Genomic DNA, 13,338 nt, shown 5'->3' on the forward strand with positions numbered 1-13,338 from the left:
ACCTCAGTTCTCAGCTTCCTGGGCAGCTATGATTATAGGCATGAGTTACCAGCACCCAGCTTAACTTGCATGAGGAAATATCAAGAAGATTTCAGGTGGCAGACATGAACTCTTACACAGGGAGAAGAGAAAGAATGGAGAAATCCACCTAGCTTACAGTTCAGATGGCTTGCTACAAGCAGCAAGTTAAGGCTGACACAGCTTAAATCTACAAGCCAGTGCATAACTTGACTACAAACAGGTTATCGATGCATACTTTAAAAACAGTATTTAGTATGCACTGCAAGGAGAAAAGGTTAGGAGGTACCACTTGGGTTGGGAAGCAATCAAGTAGAAAGCTGTGTTACAGACAAAATTAAGCAAAATTACAAGAACCAGGGAGATAATATTGTCAGCAAAGATCTCACCAAAAAATGCCATTAAGGTAGATGGCAAGATGGTGAAGGAGCAGGCCCAAACTGACATTTAAAAGAGACAGTGCTACAGTCATGTGGGAGAAGCATGACTGCTCTGTTCAAGAAACACTTTAAAAAGAACCTTCTTTTACGGGGGCATGGGTGGGTTGCCGGGGTTTGAAATTAAGGTTTCCTAGTTTACAAGGCAGGCACCCTACCACTTGAGTCCCACCCTTCTTGTTTTGTTTTGACTGCTGTTTGCATAGGGTGTCTCAGTTTTTGCCCAGGCTGTCCTGGACCACAATCCTCATACCACCATCCCTTGAAGTTAGGATGACAGACAAGCACACCAACTTACTGAGATGGGGCCTTGCAACATTTTGCCCTGGCTGGTTCTGAACACTGATCCTCCTGATACTGGCCTCCCAAGGAGCCACTGTGCTAGGCTCAAAAAGGTAGCTATTAATACTCCATCGTATAACTGTCAATGGAATTGACACCTAAAGAGAGCAAGGCTTTCAAAACATTTTTTAACTTTTCTGCCCCAATCATTGGTGTTACTATAGATTTTTTTTTTTTTTGGTCAGTCATGAGGCTTGAACTCTGGGCCTGAGCGCTGTCCCTCAGCTCTTCAGCTCAAGGCTAGTGCTCTACCACTTGAGCTATAGCGCCACCTCCAGTTTTCTGGTGGTTTACTGGAGAGAAGAGTTTCAGAGTTTCCTGCCCAGGCTGGCTTTGAACCGTGATCCTCAGATCACAGCCTCCTGAGTAGCTAGGATTACAGGCATAAACCACCAGAGCCCCGGCTTACTATAGAATTTGAACTTAAAGTCTTATGCCTACTAGACAAGCATTCTACCACTTGAGCTACATCTTTAGTTGTTTTTGTTTTTAGTTTATTTCAGATAGCCCTGGGCTGGCTAGTATTCCAACCTATTAGTCTGGGTGGTATCTGGCAACACAAAGGTACCCCACTACACACAGCTTATTGACTGAAATAGGGTTAGTCTAACTTTCTGCTTGAGCTGGCCTCAAAGCATAATTATCCTAAATCCATCTCCTGAATTGCTGATTATAGTTACGTGCCAATACTGACTATCCAGCTATTTTTTAAGTTTTTTTTAAAATAAAAAGGTAGCATATAAACTGTTTAATGCAGTGCCTGAAAAGAGGAATCTCAAAAATTAATTTTATTATTTTAAAAATCATTAGTAATAGTAAAAATAAAATACAGCTCCTCTCTCAGAAGTGGAGTGGTAAGTCAGCCCCTAAGTTCCTGCCTTATCCTTTCTGTAATCCACAGCACACTGGGGCAAAACTGAGAAGACAATTAGAGAAGACCCAAAGCTCCAATCAGCAAGGTTTATATAAGCAACAAGACCTCCTTACCTTGTTCAACGGTTGCAACTAATAATTGTGTTCAGTTGTGCTGATCTGTAGTGCTAATGAAATCTGTTAAACTTCAATGAAAATTAGAAGTCAAGTTTGAATAATAAGTGTCCCTTTATTTGTTGACTGCCATTACAAAAACTGATTTCATTAGCAACAAAAGTGTTTTCCTTGATGTCGGAGGCAGTTACTACCCAAAGTATTAAGTAAAACAGTGTACAATATCAGTATTAAAATGTTAAATTTTATGTTGTTTTGACCACTTTGATCTTCTCAACAATTTCATTGAGTAAAATAATGTAAAGTTTACATGTTTATTTTTCTTTAGGAATGTAAAGGTCTAATTATTCAAACAGTTTTATTATAAAACTAAACTCTGAAGGTGTCTACAGAGTTGACTTTTTTTTAGGTTTTTTTTTCCTCTTTAAATCAGTAGTCTAACAAGGATTAGAAAAGACAAAATCTGTTCAGTGTTTCTGACAAAGTAGAAAGGGTGAAAACATAAATAAGGCTTTAATTTGGCAAAATATAATACAATGCCTTCAGTTATCCTTGAACAGTTTTCAAATAACTTCACTCTGTAAGAAAAAAAATCATAAAATTATTTTTAAAATAAAGCAAGAAAGGCAATCAGAATATATTTTTCTTGTAAATACTCCATTTGATCTGGCATGACACTTTCAGTGAGGCTTAAAACAATTCATACTTTGTTCATCAAAACAAGAACATTCCTGCAGGATTCAAAAAGAGGTTTTAGATATATATTTTAACATGTGAAGCCAGGCACCAGGTAGCTCATACCTGTAATCCTAGCTCTACTCAGGAAACTGAGATCTGAGGTGTAGTTTAAAGCCATCTCTGGCAGGAAAGCCTGTGAGAATCTAATCTCCAATAAAACTACTCAGAAAAAGCTAGAAATAGCATTGAAGCTCAAGTAGTAGAGCACTAGCCTATCCATGAACACAAAGCAAGGACTTTTGCTTTAGGGACAGCTCTCAGACCCTGAGTTCAAGCCTCAAGATCAGCACCAAAAAGAGAGAGAGAAAGAGAAAGAGAAAGAGAAAGAGAAAGAGAAAGAGAGAGAGAGAGAGCAATTTAAAAAAAAACCTTCAGTGCTAAGGAAAAAGATTATCTGAAATACTTAGTCTAAGTCTGTATTTGAATATTGTACCATTGGTAGTATGATATAATTCATTCAGAGACCATAAAACCCAGACAACAACAATAAAAATCTGCATTTACAACCTACAATACAACAAGTCCCTTTTTTTTTTGGGGGGGGGGATTTGCTAGGCAGGTTCTCTACATGAGTGATGCCAGCAACATTTAAATATTTTTACTAAGTCAGCTTAAAATGCTAATAAAGCTAGGCTTTTCAAGATAACATAGACAATCCAAGTTTATAATATACTTTAGTTAATAATGGATTTATTTATCCTCATTTAAAACATTCATTTCAACATCAAAGAATGGAATTCTTAGTCAGGCTCATTCTCATTAAGAGGCTGAGATCTTAGGATTCTAGTTCAAACTACCCCAGTTAGACAAATCCAGCAAAAAAGCTGAAAGAGGAAGGATGGCTCAAGTGGCAGGGTGAAGGACTTGAGCAGCAAAGTCAAGCCAGAGAGTGAGGAATGCTTAGATTATGAAAAACAGAGTTTCCAGTCTTACACCTATGATTCTAGCACTGAGGAGGCTAAAGTAAGATCACCAGCCTGAGCTGCATAGCAGTACCTAGTCTCAAAACCAGACAGAACCACAACAAAATACAGCTTTCTTTAAAGAAATATTAATATTCCCTTGCCTTAGAGATGTAATAAATGCTGTGCATTCTTTATCATACTTTAAAAAACTGTAGTAACTTCATTTTCAGTTCTGCAATCCTGTATCAGTTAAAAATGATATGGTCACTTTATTTATTACCAAGTCCTAAAGATAGGGAAAGGAGGAAATACCATACAAACACATGCACTGACCTAACATCAGAATAAAATGACAAAATAATTTTCAGCATAGTAATAATGGACAAACCAAGTAGCCAAATCATAACAAGGCATGATTTTAAAAAAGTCAAAGTAGGCAGAGAAAAGCTTTCCACTTCCACATTAGAAGACCTTCAAATTATAGGCAAGATAGAAAAGTAAAAGCTGTCATCTCAAAGTTCTAAGAATAAAGAATGAGAGATTCCTACACCGTGCCTGTGTACATTACAGGCACATCCTTCCTCCTTCCCTAAGTCAATTAGCCATAAATAGCAATATTCCAGTTGTTCTTACCCAAGACTTGGTAAATGTTGTTATTCCTCTTTTATGAGCTGTTGGTTTACTTTCTGAAGCAACTGCCGTAACTGTGTTAGAGTTTGATTAAGACTTAAAAACATTGTTTCCTTCTCAGAAGACTCCTGAAAAAAAGATAGAAGTGATTAAAACTTAAAACTTTTCTTTAAATACCTCCAAAGAGAAGAAAAAAAAAAGAGTATGCAACCAAAAACAGAAAATACTTTTGTTTCAAATACAAATATGAAAAATCTGAAATATGACATAACAGAAAAAAACTACAGAAAAATGTTTGCTAAATATTGATAAAAAGTAACTAGCACCAAAGAAAATGTACATTGCAGGAAATGCCACTTGGCTACCAAGGAAAAACTAGATTTTATGAATATCAGAAATAAATGGAAACAACATGCATAAACAGTAAGAAGTCACAGTTATCATATATTGAGCTCTATCCTCTAGTTAAGGTATTTTAGATATTCACTCATTTTATTTCTTCCAACAACCCTATAAAATATGTCCTGTTAGTACTGCCTTTTATAGATGAGGCAGCTAAATTTGGTGACTGAAGGATTTGCTACAAATCACATGTGACTAAGACAAGGACAACATTTAAACGTTCACCACCAACAATACCAACACACATTTCATTTGAGTGTTCCACACTATTTCTACTGTAGAGCCAGATGAAAGATGCCTAACAGTGCCATTTCAGCAATTATAAATAACATGGCCTTTCTATACATCTTTTGAGTACTAAGGAACTGTATATGGCCTACACTCTTAAGCATTATACCATAATACCTCTCCAGAAATACCTTAAAATTAACATAGAGGGGGCTAGGAAGGTGGCTCAGTGGTAGAGCGCTTGCCTTGCATGCCTGAGGCCCTGGGTTCGATTCCTTAGCACCACATAAGCAAAAAGAAAAAAGCCGGAAGTGGTGCTGTAGCTCAAGTGGTAGAGCGCTAGCCTTGAGCTGAAGAGGTGAGGGACAGCGCCCAGGCCCAGAGTTCAGGCTCTATGACAGGACCCAAAAAAAAAAAAAAAAAGTTAAAATAGAATCTCACAAATTCCATCTAAAAACAGACATAATAAAAATAGTGCACTTAAGACACCGGCTATTTTGAAAAGATGATTTTCAATTAGGGGGCTGGGTGGAATAGCACACAGTGCTTGCCTGACATGATTTAGACCTGGTTTCCATTCCTAACTGCGAAAAAAGCAAATAACCACAACAAAAAGTATCACGTAACTGATGCAAGCATATTTTCCTAGTCACACTCTTTCACTGCTTATTCTTCAAGGAGTTTTATACAAGGTAATTAGCACAAATATTTGGAGGTAAAGAAAACACGTACCGAATCTGGGGGAACATCACTATTATTAATAACAGTAGTGTCTCCAGCAGCTTTTTCTATTTTTGACTGGATAAGATCTAGAGACTGTTGAGCCTATAAGAAAAACAACACAACCACTAATAAGTAAATACATACAGAATGAGTGATTTTGTTATATATTTTGTAAGAAATTAAAGCTCTTCCAAACTTACAATGTAAAATTTTACAAGCAAAATGAAAATACATATACTTTACCACCAGATTATAAGAAAACATGCTCATTGTTCCACAAGTTGAAACACAAAGCTGGGTGTCATTCACCAGTAAATCCCAGTACTCAAGAGAGCAGAAACAGCATAGGCAATCTCAGGCAGCCAGGACTACATAATGAGTTCAAATCTAGTATGGCATCCCCATGCTACACCAACCACCCCCTTTCTAAGAAAACACAAAACTGTGTTTGTACAGCTCATAACTAAGAGTGGTTATGCATTTTAATTTCAAAACATTGCTTAAAAAGAAATGCAAAAAAAAAAAGAAATACGAATATTTGAGAGACATCATATGCAACAACAAATCCTAAAATAGCCTATGCATTTGCTGATTTAAAATCTAAATCCTCTCGGGTGCCAGTGGCTACTAGCTACTCAGGAGGCTGAGAACTGAGGATCGAAGTTCAAAGCCAGCCCAGGCAGGAAAGTCCGAGAGACTCTTATCTCCTATAAATCTCTAATCACACGTATGATTTTACTTCATCTGTCTACGTCCTGTGGACGTCCTGTGGATTAGCTTCATATTCAGAGTGGCCTGAAATGGACAAAAGTGATCTTGGCTACTCAGAGACTGAGATCTGTAGATGGTGGTTCCAAGCCAGCCCTGACAGGAAACTCCATCAAACCACTAGAAAACTGGGAGTGGCGCTGTGGCTCAAGCGGTAGAGTGCTTGCCTTGAGCTGAAGAGCTGAGGGACAGCACCCATGCCCAGAGTTCAAGCCCCACGACTGACCCCCCCCAAAAAAAATCTAAATCTAAATCCCTCTGTGCTTAAGTGCTCTGAGAAAACTGCTGAAATTTTTATCCATGGCCTTTAAACATACATATTTTATACTTGTTGCTTTATTAAGTATTTTGTTCATTTGGTCAATACATATTTATTTTCATATCCAACTGACAACTGCACAGTAGTCATATTGCAGAAGCAGGTGACTGATGCCTACCTTACATAACATGACCTATCTATACCCTTCAGCATCTGTTTATTACCTTAAAGTACTTTCATAGTACCTTCATAGTTTCTATTTTAAGCCAGAGGTAAAAAATTAGAATGACATATAAAATGTCTAAGTTAAAATTCTCAGTATATCAAATATCAAAGTTGGTGCTCTAAAACAAATACTTTAAGTTCATGCATCTGTTTTTTGGGTGGTGGAAGGCAGTACCCAGGTTTTGAGGCATGCCCACAGTCCTTTTTTGGTTTTAGCTATTTTTCACACTCAGTCTCAGGTTTTGTTCCTAGGGCCAGGCTCTTGTCATACCCTTATTCTGCCTATTTAGCTGGTGTCACAGGTGGTCCTCCCACACTCAGCACCATTAACCTGCACTTAAATAATGTGAAGCTGTTTGGGAACCCTACGCTTTTGTATATGACAATCACAAAATATGAACAAATAGAATAGAAATTTTTCTCATATTTTAAAGGATACTTTAAAAAATCAAATACTTTAATTAGCTAGAATAATAAATACTTAAAATGTTTTACACTATCCAGTTTTATAGAAGTACAAGAAAACAGGTATTCTCAGACCATGCTAGGAATGACTAATGGATAGTGAGGATTCGTTTATAACTTTCAAGTGTTAAGATGTACATATCTCAAGGCCACGTAATTATTTTAATGAGACTTCATAAACACAACAAGAACTACAAAAAAACCTATTAACCTAATGCAAAGAGGAAATATAATTCTAAAAACAATCCACTAGTATATATTTTAAAAATACATTTGTATAAAAAAGGAAAAAACTTATCAAAACACCAGAAATTTACACTTCAGTTTTACCTGTAAGTATCAATATAGAACATACTTTGTAAATGATTCCATAGTTGAATTCCAATTTTTAAAAACATGAATATATTCAAATTTAAATAACTCTAATTAAATTAAAAAAATTTATACATTTTACACAATAACTGCATAAATGTGATGAAATGAAGTAAATTAAGAATGGAGAAGTAAGTCAAAATATAACTCCTAGAAAGTTACTGAATCTAAACAAAAAGCAACTGAATCTAAACAAATTTTTATGAATGAAGAGCAACACAAGAATTTACTCATGTAACTGTAACCCCTTTGTACAGTATCTTTACAATAAAAAATTAACAGACAAAAATTAACAGGTGTTTGCTTAAGACACAAGTCACAATATTGGCTCAGAATATTGTTTCTCCAGGTAAAAGTGCCTTACCTTATGTAAATCACCAGCTACCCTCTGTCTTTCACTTTGTTCAGTTCTAAGTTTTGAATGTGTTTCATTTAACTGTGTCTTCAGCTGTAAAAATAAAGCAGCAGCACAATTAATTTTCAACTTTCTTTGATTATACTGATATCTCTAGGACTGAAAAGTGAATATGAAAGAATAGAATAACTAACAGTTATTATGCACAGTGGAATTACCCAATGTTATACCAGATGTACAGAAAAGCTATGCAATGGAAGTTCCCATCTGTAGAGCTAAACATAAAAAGATAGATATGATATGAACCAGAGCTTAAGAGTAGGAAACTGCAATTGCAAAAACAAAGCCACCAAACTCTAAATTACTTTTTAAGAATCACTATCCATAATGTGCTACCAAATCCCAAAGTAAGAAATAAATACAAATTCTACCAAATTGAAGTCTTTCTTAATCTATACAGTTCAATTAAAGTGTCAACTACGTAATACTTTAAAAGACAATGAAAAGACAATTATAAATCCAGTAAAAGGAACAATTTAAACTTTACCAGTCTGTGATGACTTCACTAAAGAGAGCAGTGCATGACCACTGGCCTAAATTACACTAATAAGAAAAGGGCTTGATATATACTTCTCAAAACAACCAACTAATTATTAAAACAGTTACAAAAACTTAGTGCTGATATATAAGGCCTTTTTCTGACAACTGTTTCAAGGAAATATAAGAAAGATTATGTTGCCCACAAGTCTTTTACTAATTCATCAAGTTTTTGTTGTTTATTTCTCTCACTCAGACATGAGTTCCCAAACACTTTTTGAGCCTTAAAAGGGGAAAAACATGAGACACTGACATTTAAAATCTGACAGAGAACTCATAGAGGCAGGAGGAGAGTGGGGAATCCATATTTGGAAATTTTATTTAGGAGCTATTCTTTTTTTACTTTTTTTTTTGGCCAGTTCTGGGGCTTGATCTCAGAGCCTAGGTACTGTCCCTGAGCTTCTTTTGCTCAAGGCTAGCACTCTTACCACTTGAACCATAGCACCACTTTCAGCTTTTTCTATTTAGGTGGAATTGAGGAATTGAACACAAGGCTTTAAGCATGCTAGGCAAGCAGTCTACCACTAAGCCACCTTCCTAGCCCTGGAAACTATTCTTAAATAGTTTTTGCTTCTTTAGCTAACTCAAGTTTACCCAAAGAACACACAATGTACAGGCAAACAACATAAAATAACAATCACAAATTCAAGACTAAGGGAGAAAAAGATATATTCATTAAAATGGAGTGGAGGTAGAGGTATGTGGCTCAAGTGGTAAAGTGCTGACATTGAGTAGAAAAAAAAAAAAAAAAACAAGGGCACAAGTCCAGAGTTTAGGCTCCAGTACTGGCCCACATGGCACATGTGCACACACATCTCTAGACAAAAATAAAGGAGCCAGAATTCAAGAACATCTTGAATTTGTGCTAAATGGAGAGGTAACTACAATTTTACAGGTTTGGTGAAACTGTTCAGTCTACCTCTGAGCAGCCAAATTAAAAAAAAAAAAAACTTCCAACAACTAGCTAGAAGTTATTTTTTTTAAAGCTGGGCATGGTGGCACATATCTGTAATCCCAGTATAAGGAAAAAATTGTGAATTGAAGGGCAGCCTGGCATATGATAAGAACTTGTCTCTCAAGAAAAGAAAAGAAAAAAAACTACAGGGTAAGGACTATAGCATATCACAGTCCCAGTCTACTCAGTGTATAGCAAGCATGTTCATAAAACTAGTCTTACAGCTGGGCATAAGTGGCTCATGTCTCTAACCCTAGCTATTCAGAAGACTGAGATCTGAGGATGGCGGTTTGAAGCCAGCCCAGGCAGAAAAGTCCCCATGAGATTCTTATCTCTAATTAACTACTCAAAAACTGAAAAGTGGCACTGTGGCTCAAAGTAGTAAAGCACTGGCCTAGAGCAAAAGAGCTTAAGGACAGTTCCCAGGACCTGAGTTCAAGCCCCATGACTGACAGAAACAAAAAAACAAAGAAACTACTCTTATGTTACAATGGGAGTATGTTCATTTGAAGCACTGGTAAAGAATTTTTTAAGTGTGTATAAATACATATGTAGATTGAGTGTTTTTTTTTTTTTTTTTTTTTCATCAGTCGTGGGCCTGAGCTCTGGGCCTGGGCGCTGTCCCTCAGCTCTTCAGCTCAAGGCCAGCACCCTACCACTTGAGCCACAGCACCACTTCCGGCTTTTTTCTTTTTGCTTATGTGGTGCTGAGGAATCGAACCCAGGGCCTCATGCATGCAAGGCAAGCGCTCTACCACTGAGCCACCCTCCCAGCCCAGATTGAGTGTTTTTAAAAATTGATTCTTGCAAACAAGTGCCAAAACACAAAAACACCACAAATTAATGTATTTTCTATGGTAAACATAAGAGTACTAATGAGACAATTTCAAACTATATAGAATTAATGTGGTATAAGGAAAAGCTTGCTGTAATATTCCTAAAATATGTTCAGAAATTTTAGAAATCAAAATCCATGCTGTAAAAATTTTTTCAGGAATGATATGACTGTTGTATGAAATGGGAACATTTCAATCCTTAAGTTTTTCAGAAATTTATACTGATTGGAATGTAGAAAACTAGACATCTTTAAATGTTTAGTTAACTAGGTTTCTTTGTATACTTTGGGGATTATTATATACTAAGCAATATGCTGAAAAAGAATTTTACAAAATTTTTGTCATTTACAATTTATATAAAGACAGTTAAAAGCCAGGCACTGGTGGCTCATGCCTGTAATCCTAGTCAGGAGGCTGAGATCTGAGGATCATGGTTCAAAGCCAGCTGGAGCAAGAAAGTCCGTTTATCTCCAATAAACCACCAGAAAACTGGAAGTGGTGCTATAGCTCAATTGGTAGAATGCTCGCCTTGAGCTGAAGAGCTGAGGGACAGCACCCAAGCCTAGTTCAAGCCCCACAACTGACCAAAAATAATAATTTTAAAAATTAAAAATACAGTTAAAAAGCTGAAGCCAGGTGCTTGTGGCTCACATCTGTAATCATAGTTTCTCAAGAGGCTGACATCTGAAGACTGTAGTTCAAAGCCAGCCCAGGCAGGAAAGTCAGTGAGACTGTATCTCCAATTAACCACCAAAATACCACAAGTGGAGCTGTGGTTCATGCTGTAGAATTCTAGCCTTGAGTGGAAAATGCTCAGGACTGGCACATACACAAAAAATAGAAGCTGGAGTGGCTAATAGCTCTTAAATGAAGAGTATGTTATCTATAACCTTCAGTTATCTTCTCCCAGGTTAGAACAAAATAGGCCCAGTTAACTATCACAAATTTGAAGAGAATCTTTATAAATGGATCAATCTATTGTTTTGTTTTTTTATTCACTGAAAATAATAATGTTTAAGAAATTAAGACCATTTAAAAAGCAGAAAACTCTGAAAAATAGTTGAAAGTCAAACATGCTGTTGTTAAGAGCTAAGAAAAGATGAATCACCTTAGGAGTCAAGAAAAAAAAGGCCATTTTAGAAGTCATTAGAATATAAAGATTATCTTAAACTTACAAAAATGCCAAGCTAAAGACGGTTAGCAAAGAAAAAAAGTTTGGATGGTTTCTCCACATGTCAACCCCAGTGTTTTCAAAGCCTACTGGATGGATACCCAGTGGAGAACAAGCTTCTTACCAAATTAAGCTCTTCATTCTGTCTTACTGCTTCAGAATATGAATCATCAAGTTTTTTCTGCAATTCAGTCAACAGATCTTTCAGCTGCAATGAAGTTAGAGTTTAAGAATGATCTCCTTATGATATCCCATCTTTTGTATGGTACTTGGAAGCTCTTCCAAAAACAACTTACTTCAAATATTTTATCACTCTACTAAAAACTTAGTTTGAACTGAGGAGCAAGTATGAAAAAATGGTTTTAAGTACCTCTCTGACTTCTGAAACATAGGTAGATCGTTCAATTTCTGCCTTCTCTAGTTCCATTTCCAAATGTTCTCGTTCTCTTCTCAGCTATCAATACAACAAAGGAAATATTAACATGTTAAATATTTTCTTTTTGGGGGGGGAGGTCCAGTCGTGGGGCCTGAACTCTGGACCTGGGCACTGTCCCTCAGCTCTTCAGCTCAAGGCTAGCACTCTACCACTTGAGCCACAGCGACACTTCTGGCTTTTTTCTTTTTGCTTATGTGGTGCTGAACCCAGGGCCTCATGCATGCAAGGCAAGCGCTCTACCATTGAGCCACCTTCCCAGCCCATGTTAAAGATTTTCTTTCACTATGTTTCTCTATAAAAGAAAGTTAAGATACTTAAACACAAAACTATATCAATTCAACATTATTCAATATATTAAAAGTGTAACTAACATTAGATAAACAATCTCGAAACACAGATCTTTAGGGAATCCATTTTACTAAGTTTACAGGTTACAAACCAAATAATCAAATAACATACATTTTCAATATCCTTATTTTCTCTTCTTAATCGCTCTAGCTCTTGCTCTGAAGATGTGAATGATGACTGCATCTGAAATGTGAAACAATGTATGAACAAGTAAACCACCAAAGATGCAGATATTTCTGAGAAATTCTGAATCAATGTAAAACATTTTGATCGTCACCTTTTGAATTCATGTATTTTTAAAGACTTTAAAAATAAATGAGTAACATATAACTTGATCTCCGTTGTGGTCAAAACCTATTCCATTTGTATGATACTGTAATAGGTCTAGATAAGTTTGTTTTTTGTGTTTGTTTTAAAGTTAGGTGCCGGTTGCTCACACCTATAATCCTAGCTACTCAGAAGGTTGAGCTATGAGGAGATCGCAGTTCAAAGCCAGCTTGGGCAGGAAAGTCTCTGAGACTCTTATGTCCAATAAACTACTCAGAAAAAGTTGAAAGTAGCATTGTGACTCAAGTGGTAGAGTGCTAGCCTTGAGCAATAGAAGCTCAAAGACAGAGCCCAGGCCCAGAGTTCAAGCCCCAAGACCAGCAAATTTTTTAAAAGTTCAATTTTTTCTTTTCCTTTTTGATAGTACTTGAGACTAAACTCAAGAGTTGGCACTTACTAGGCAAGCACTCTATCACTTCAGTCATTCCCCCAGTCCTTTTGTGTTTTAGTTTTCAAACAGTATTGCACTTTTCCACAGGCCACCCATAGACTATGCAATCAGCCCATCTCTGCCTCCTGAGTAGCTGAAGTAACACCTATAAGCCACTAAGACCAGCTTGTTTTTGAGATAAGGTCTAACTTTTGTTCAGACTGGCCTTGAACCTTGGTCCTCCCATTTTTGATTCCCAAGTACCTGAGATTCAGCACGTGCTATCATATCCAACTCTTTATTAACAATTAACTAGGCATCAGCTATATTTATTCCAAAATACACTAACAGAGTATCATGGGCTGGGAAGGTGGCTCAGTGGTTGAGCGCTTGCCTTGCATGCCTGAGGCCCTGGGTTCGATTCCTCAGCACCACATAAGCAAA

The 13,338-nt window shown here is 36.7% G+C and overlaps 1 protein-coding gene across 1 annotated transcript in view; it reads right to left on the reverse strand.

Annotated features, from left to right (window-relative positions):
- Positions 1-1,879: 1,879 nt before the first annotated feature.
- The window catches only part of Ktn1 (kinectin 1 (kinesin receptor)), a 79,078-nt gene continuing 67,619 nt past the window's right edge, over positions 1,880-13,338 (reverse strand). Inside the window, exons 37-43 of the mRNA XM_013012212.1 lie at positions 12,309-12,380; positions 11,784-11,867; positions 11,538-11,621; positions 7,864-7,947; positions 5,420-5,512; positions 4,061-4,185; positions 1,880-2,362 (exon numbers count right to left, since the gene is read on the reverse strand). Of these exons, the coding sequence (XP_012867666.1) occupies positions 4,081-4,185; positions 5,420-5,512; positions 7,864-7,947; positions 11,538-11,621; positions 11,784-11,867; positions 12,309-12,380 (522 nt within the window). The 3' untranslated portion in view covers positions 1,880-2,362; positions 4,061-4,080. The remainder of the gene's footprint in view (positions 2,363-4,060; positions 4,186-5,419; positions 5,513-7,863; positions 7,948-11,537; positions 11,622-11,783; positions 11,868-12,308; positions 12,381-13,338) is intronic.

Source organism: Dipodomys ordii, unplaced genomic scaffold, assembly GCF_000151885.1.
Source record: "Dipodomys ordii isolate 6190 unplaced genomic scaffold, Dord_2.0 Scaffold16, whole genome shotgun sequence".
Classification (NCBI taxonomy): domain Eukaryota; kingdom Metazoa; phylum Chordata; class Mammalia; order Rodentia; family Heteromyidae; genus Dipodomys; species Dipodomys ordii.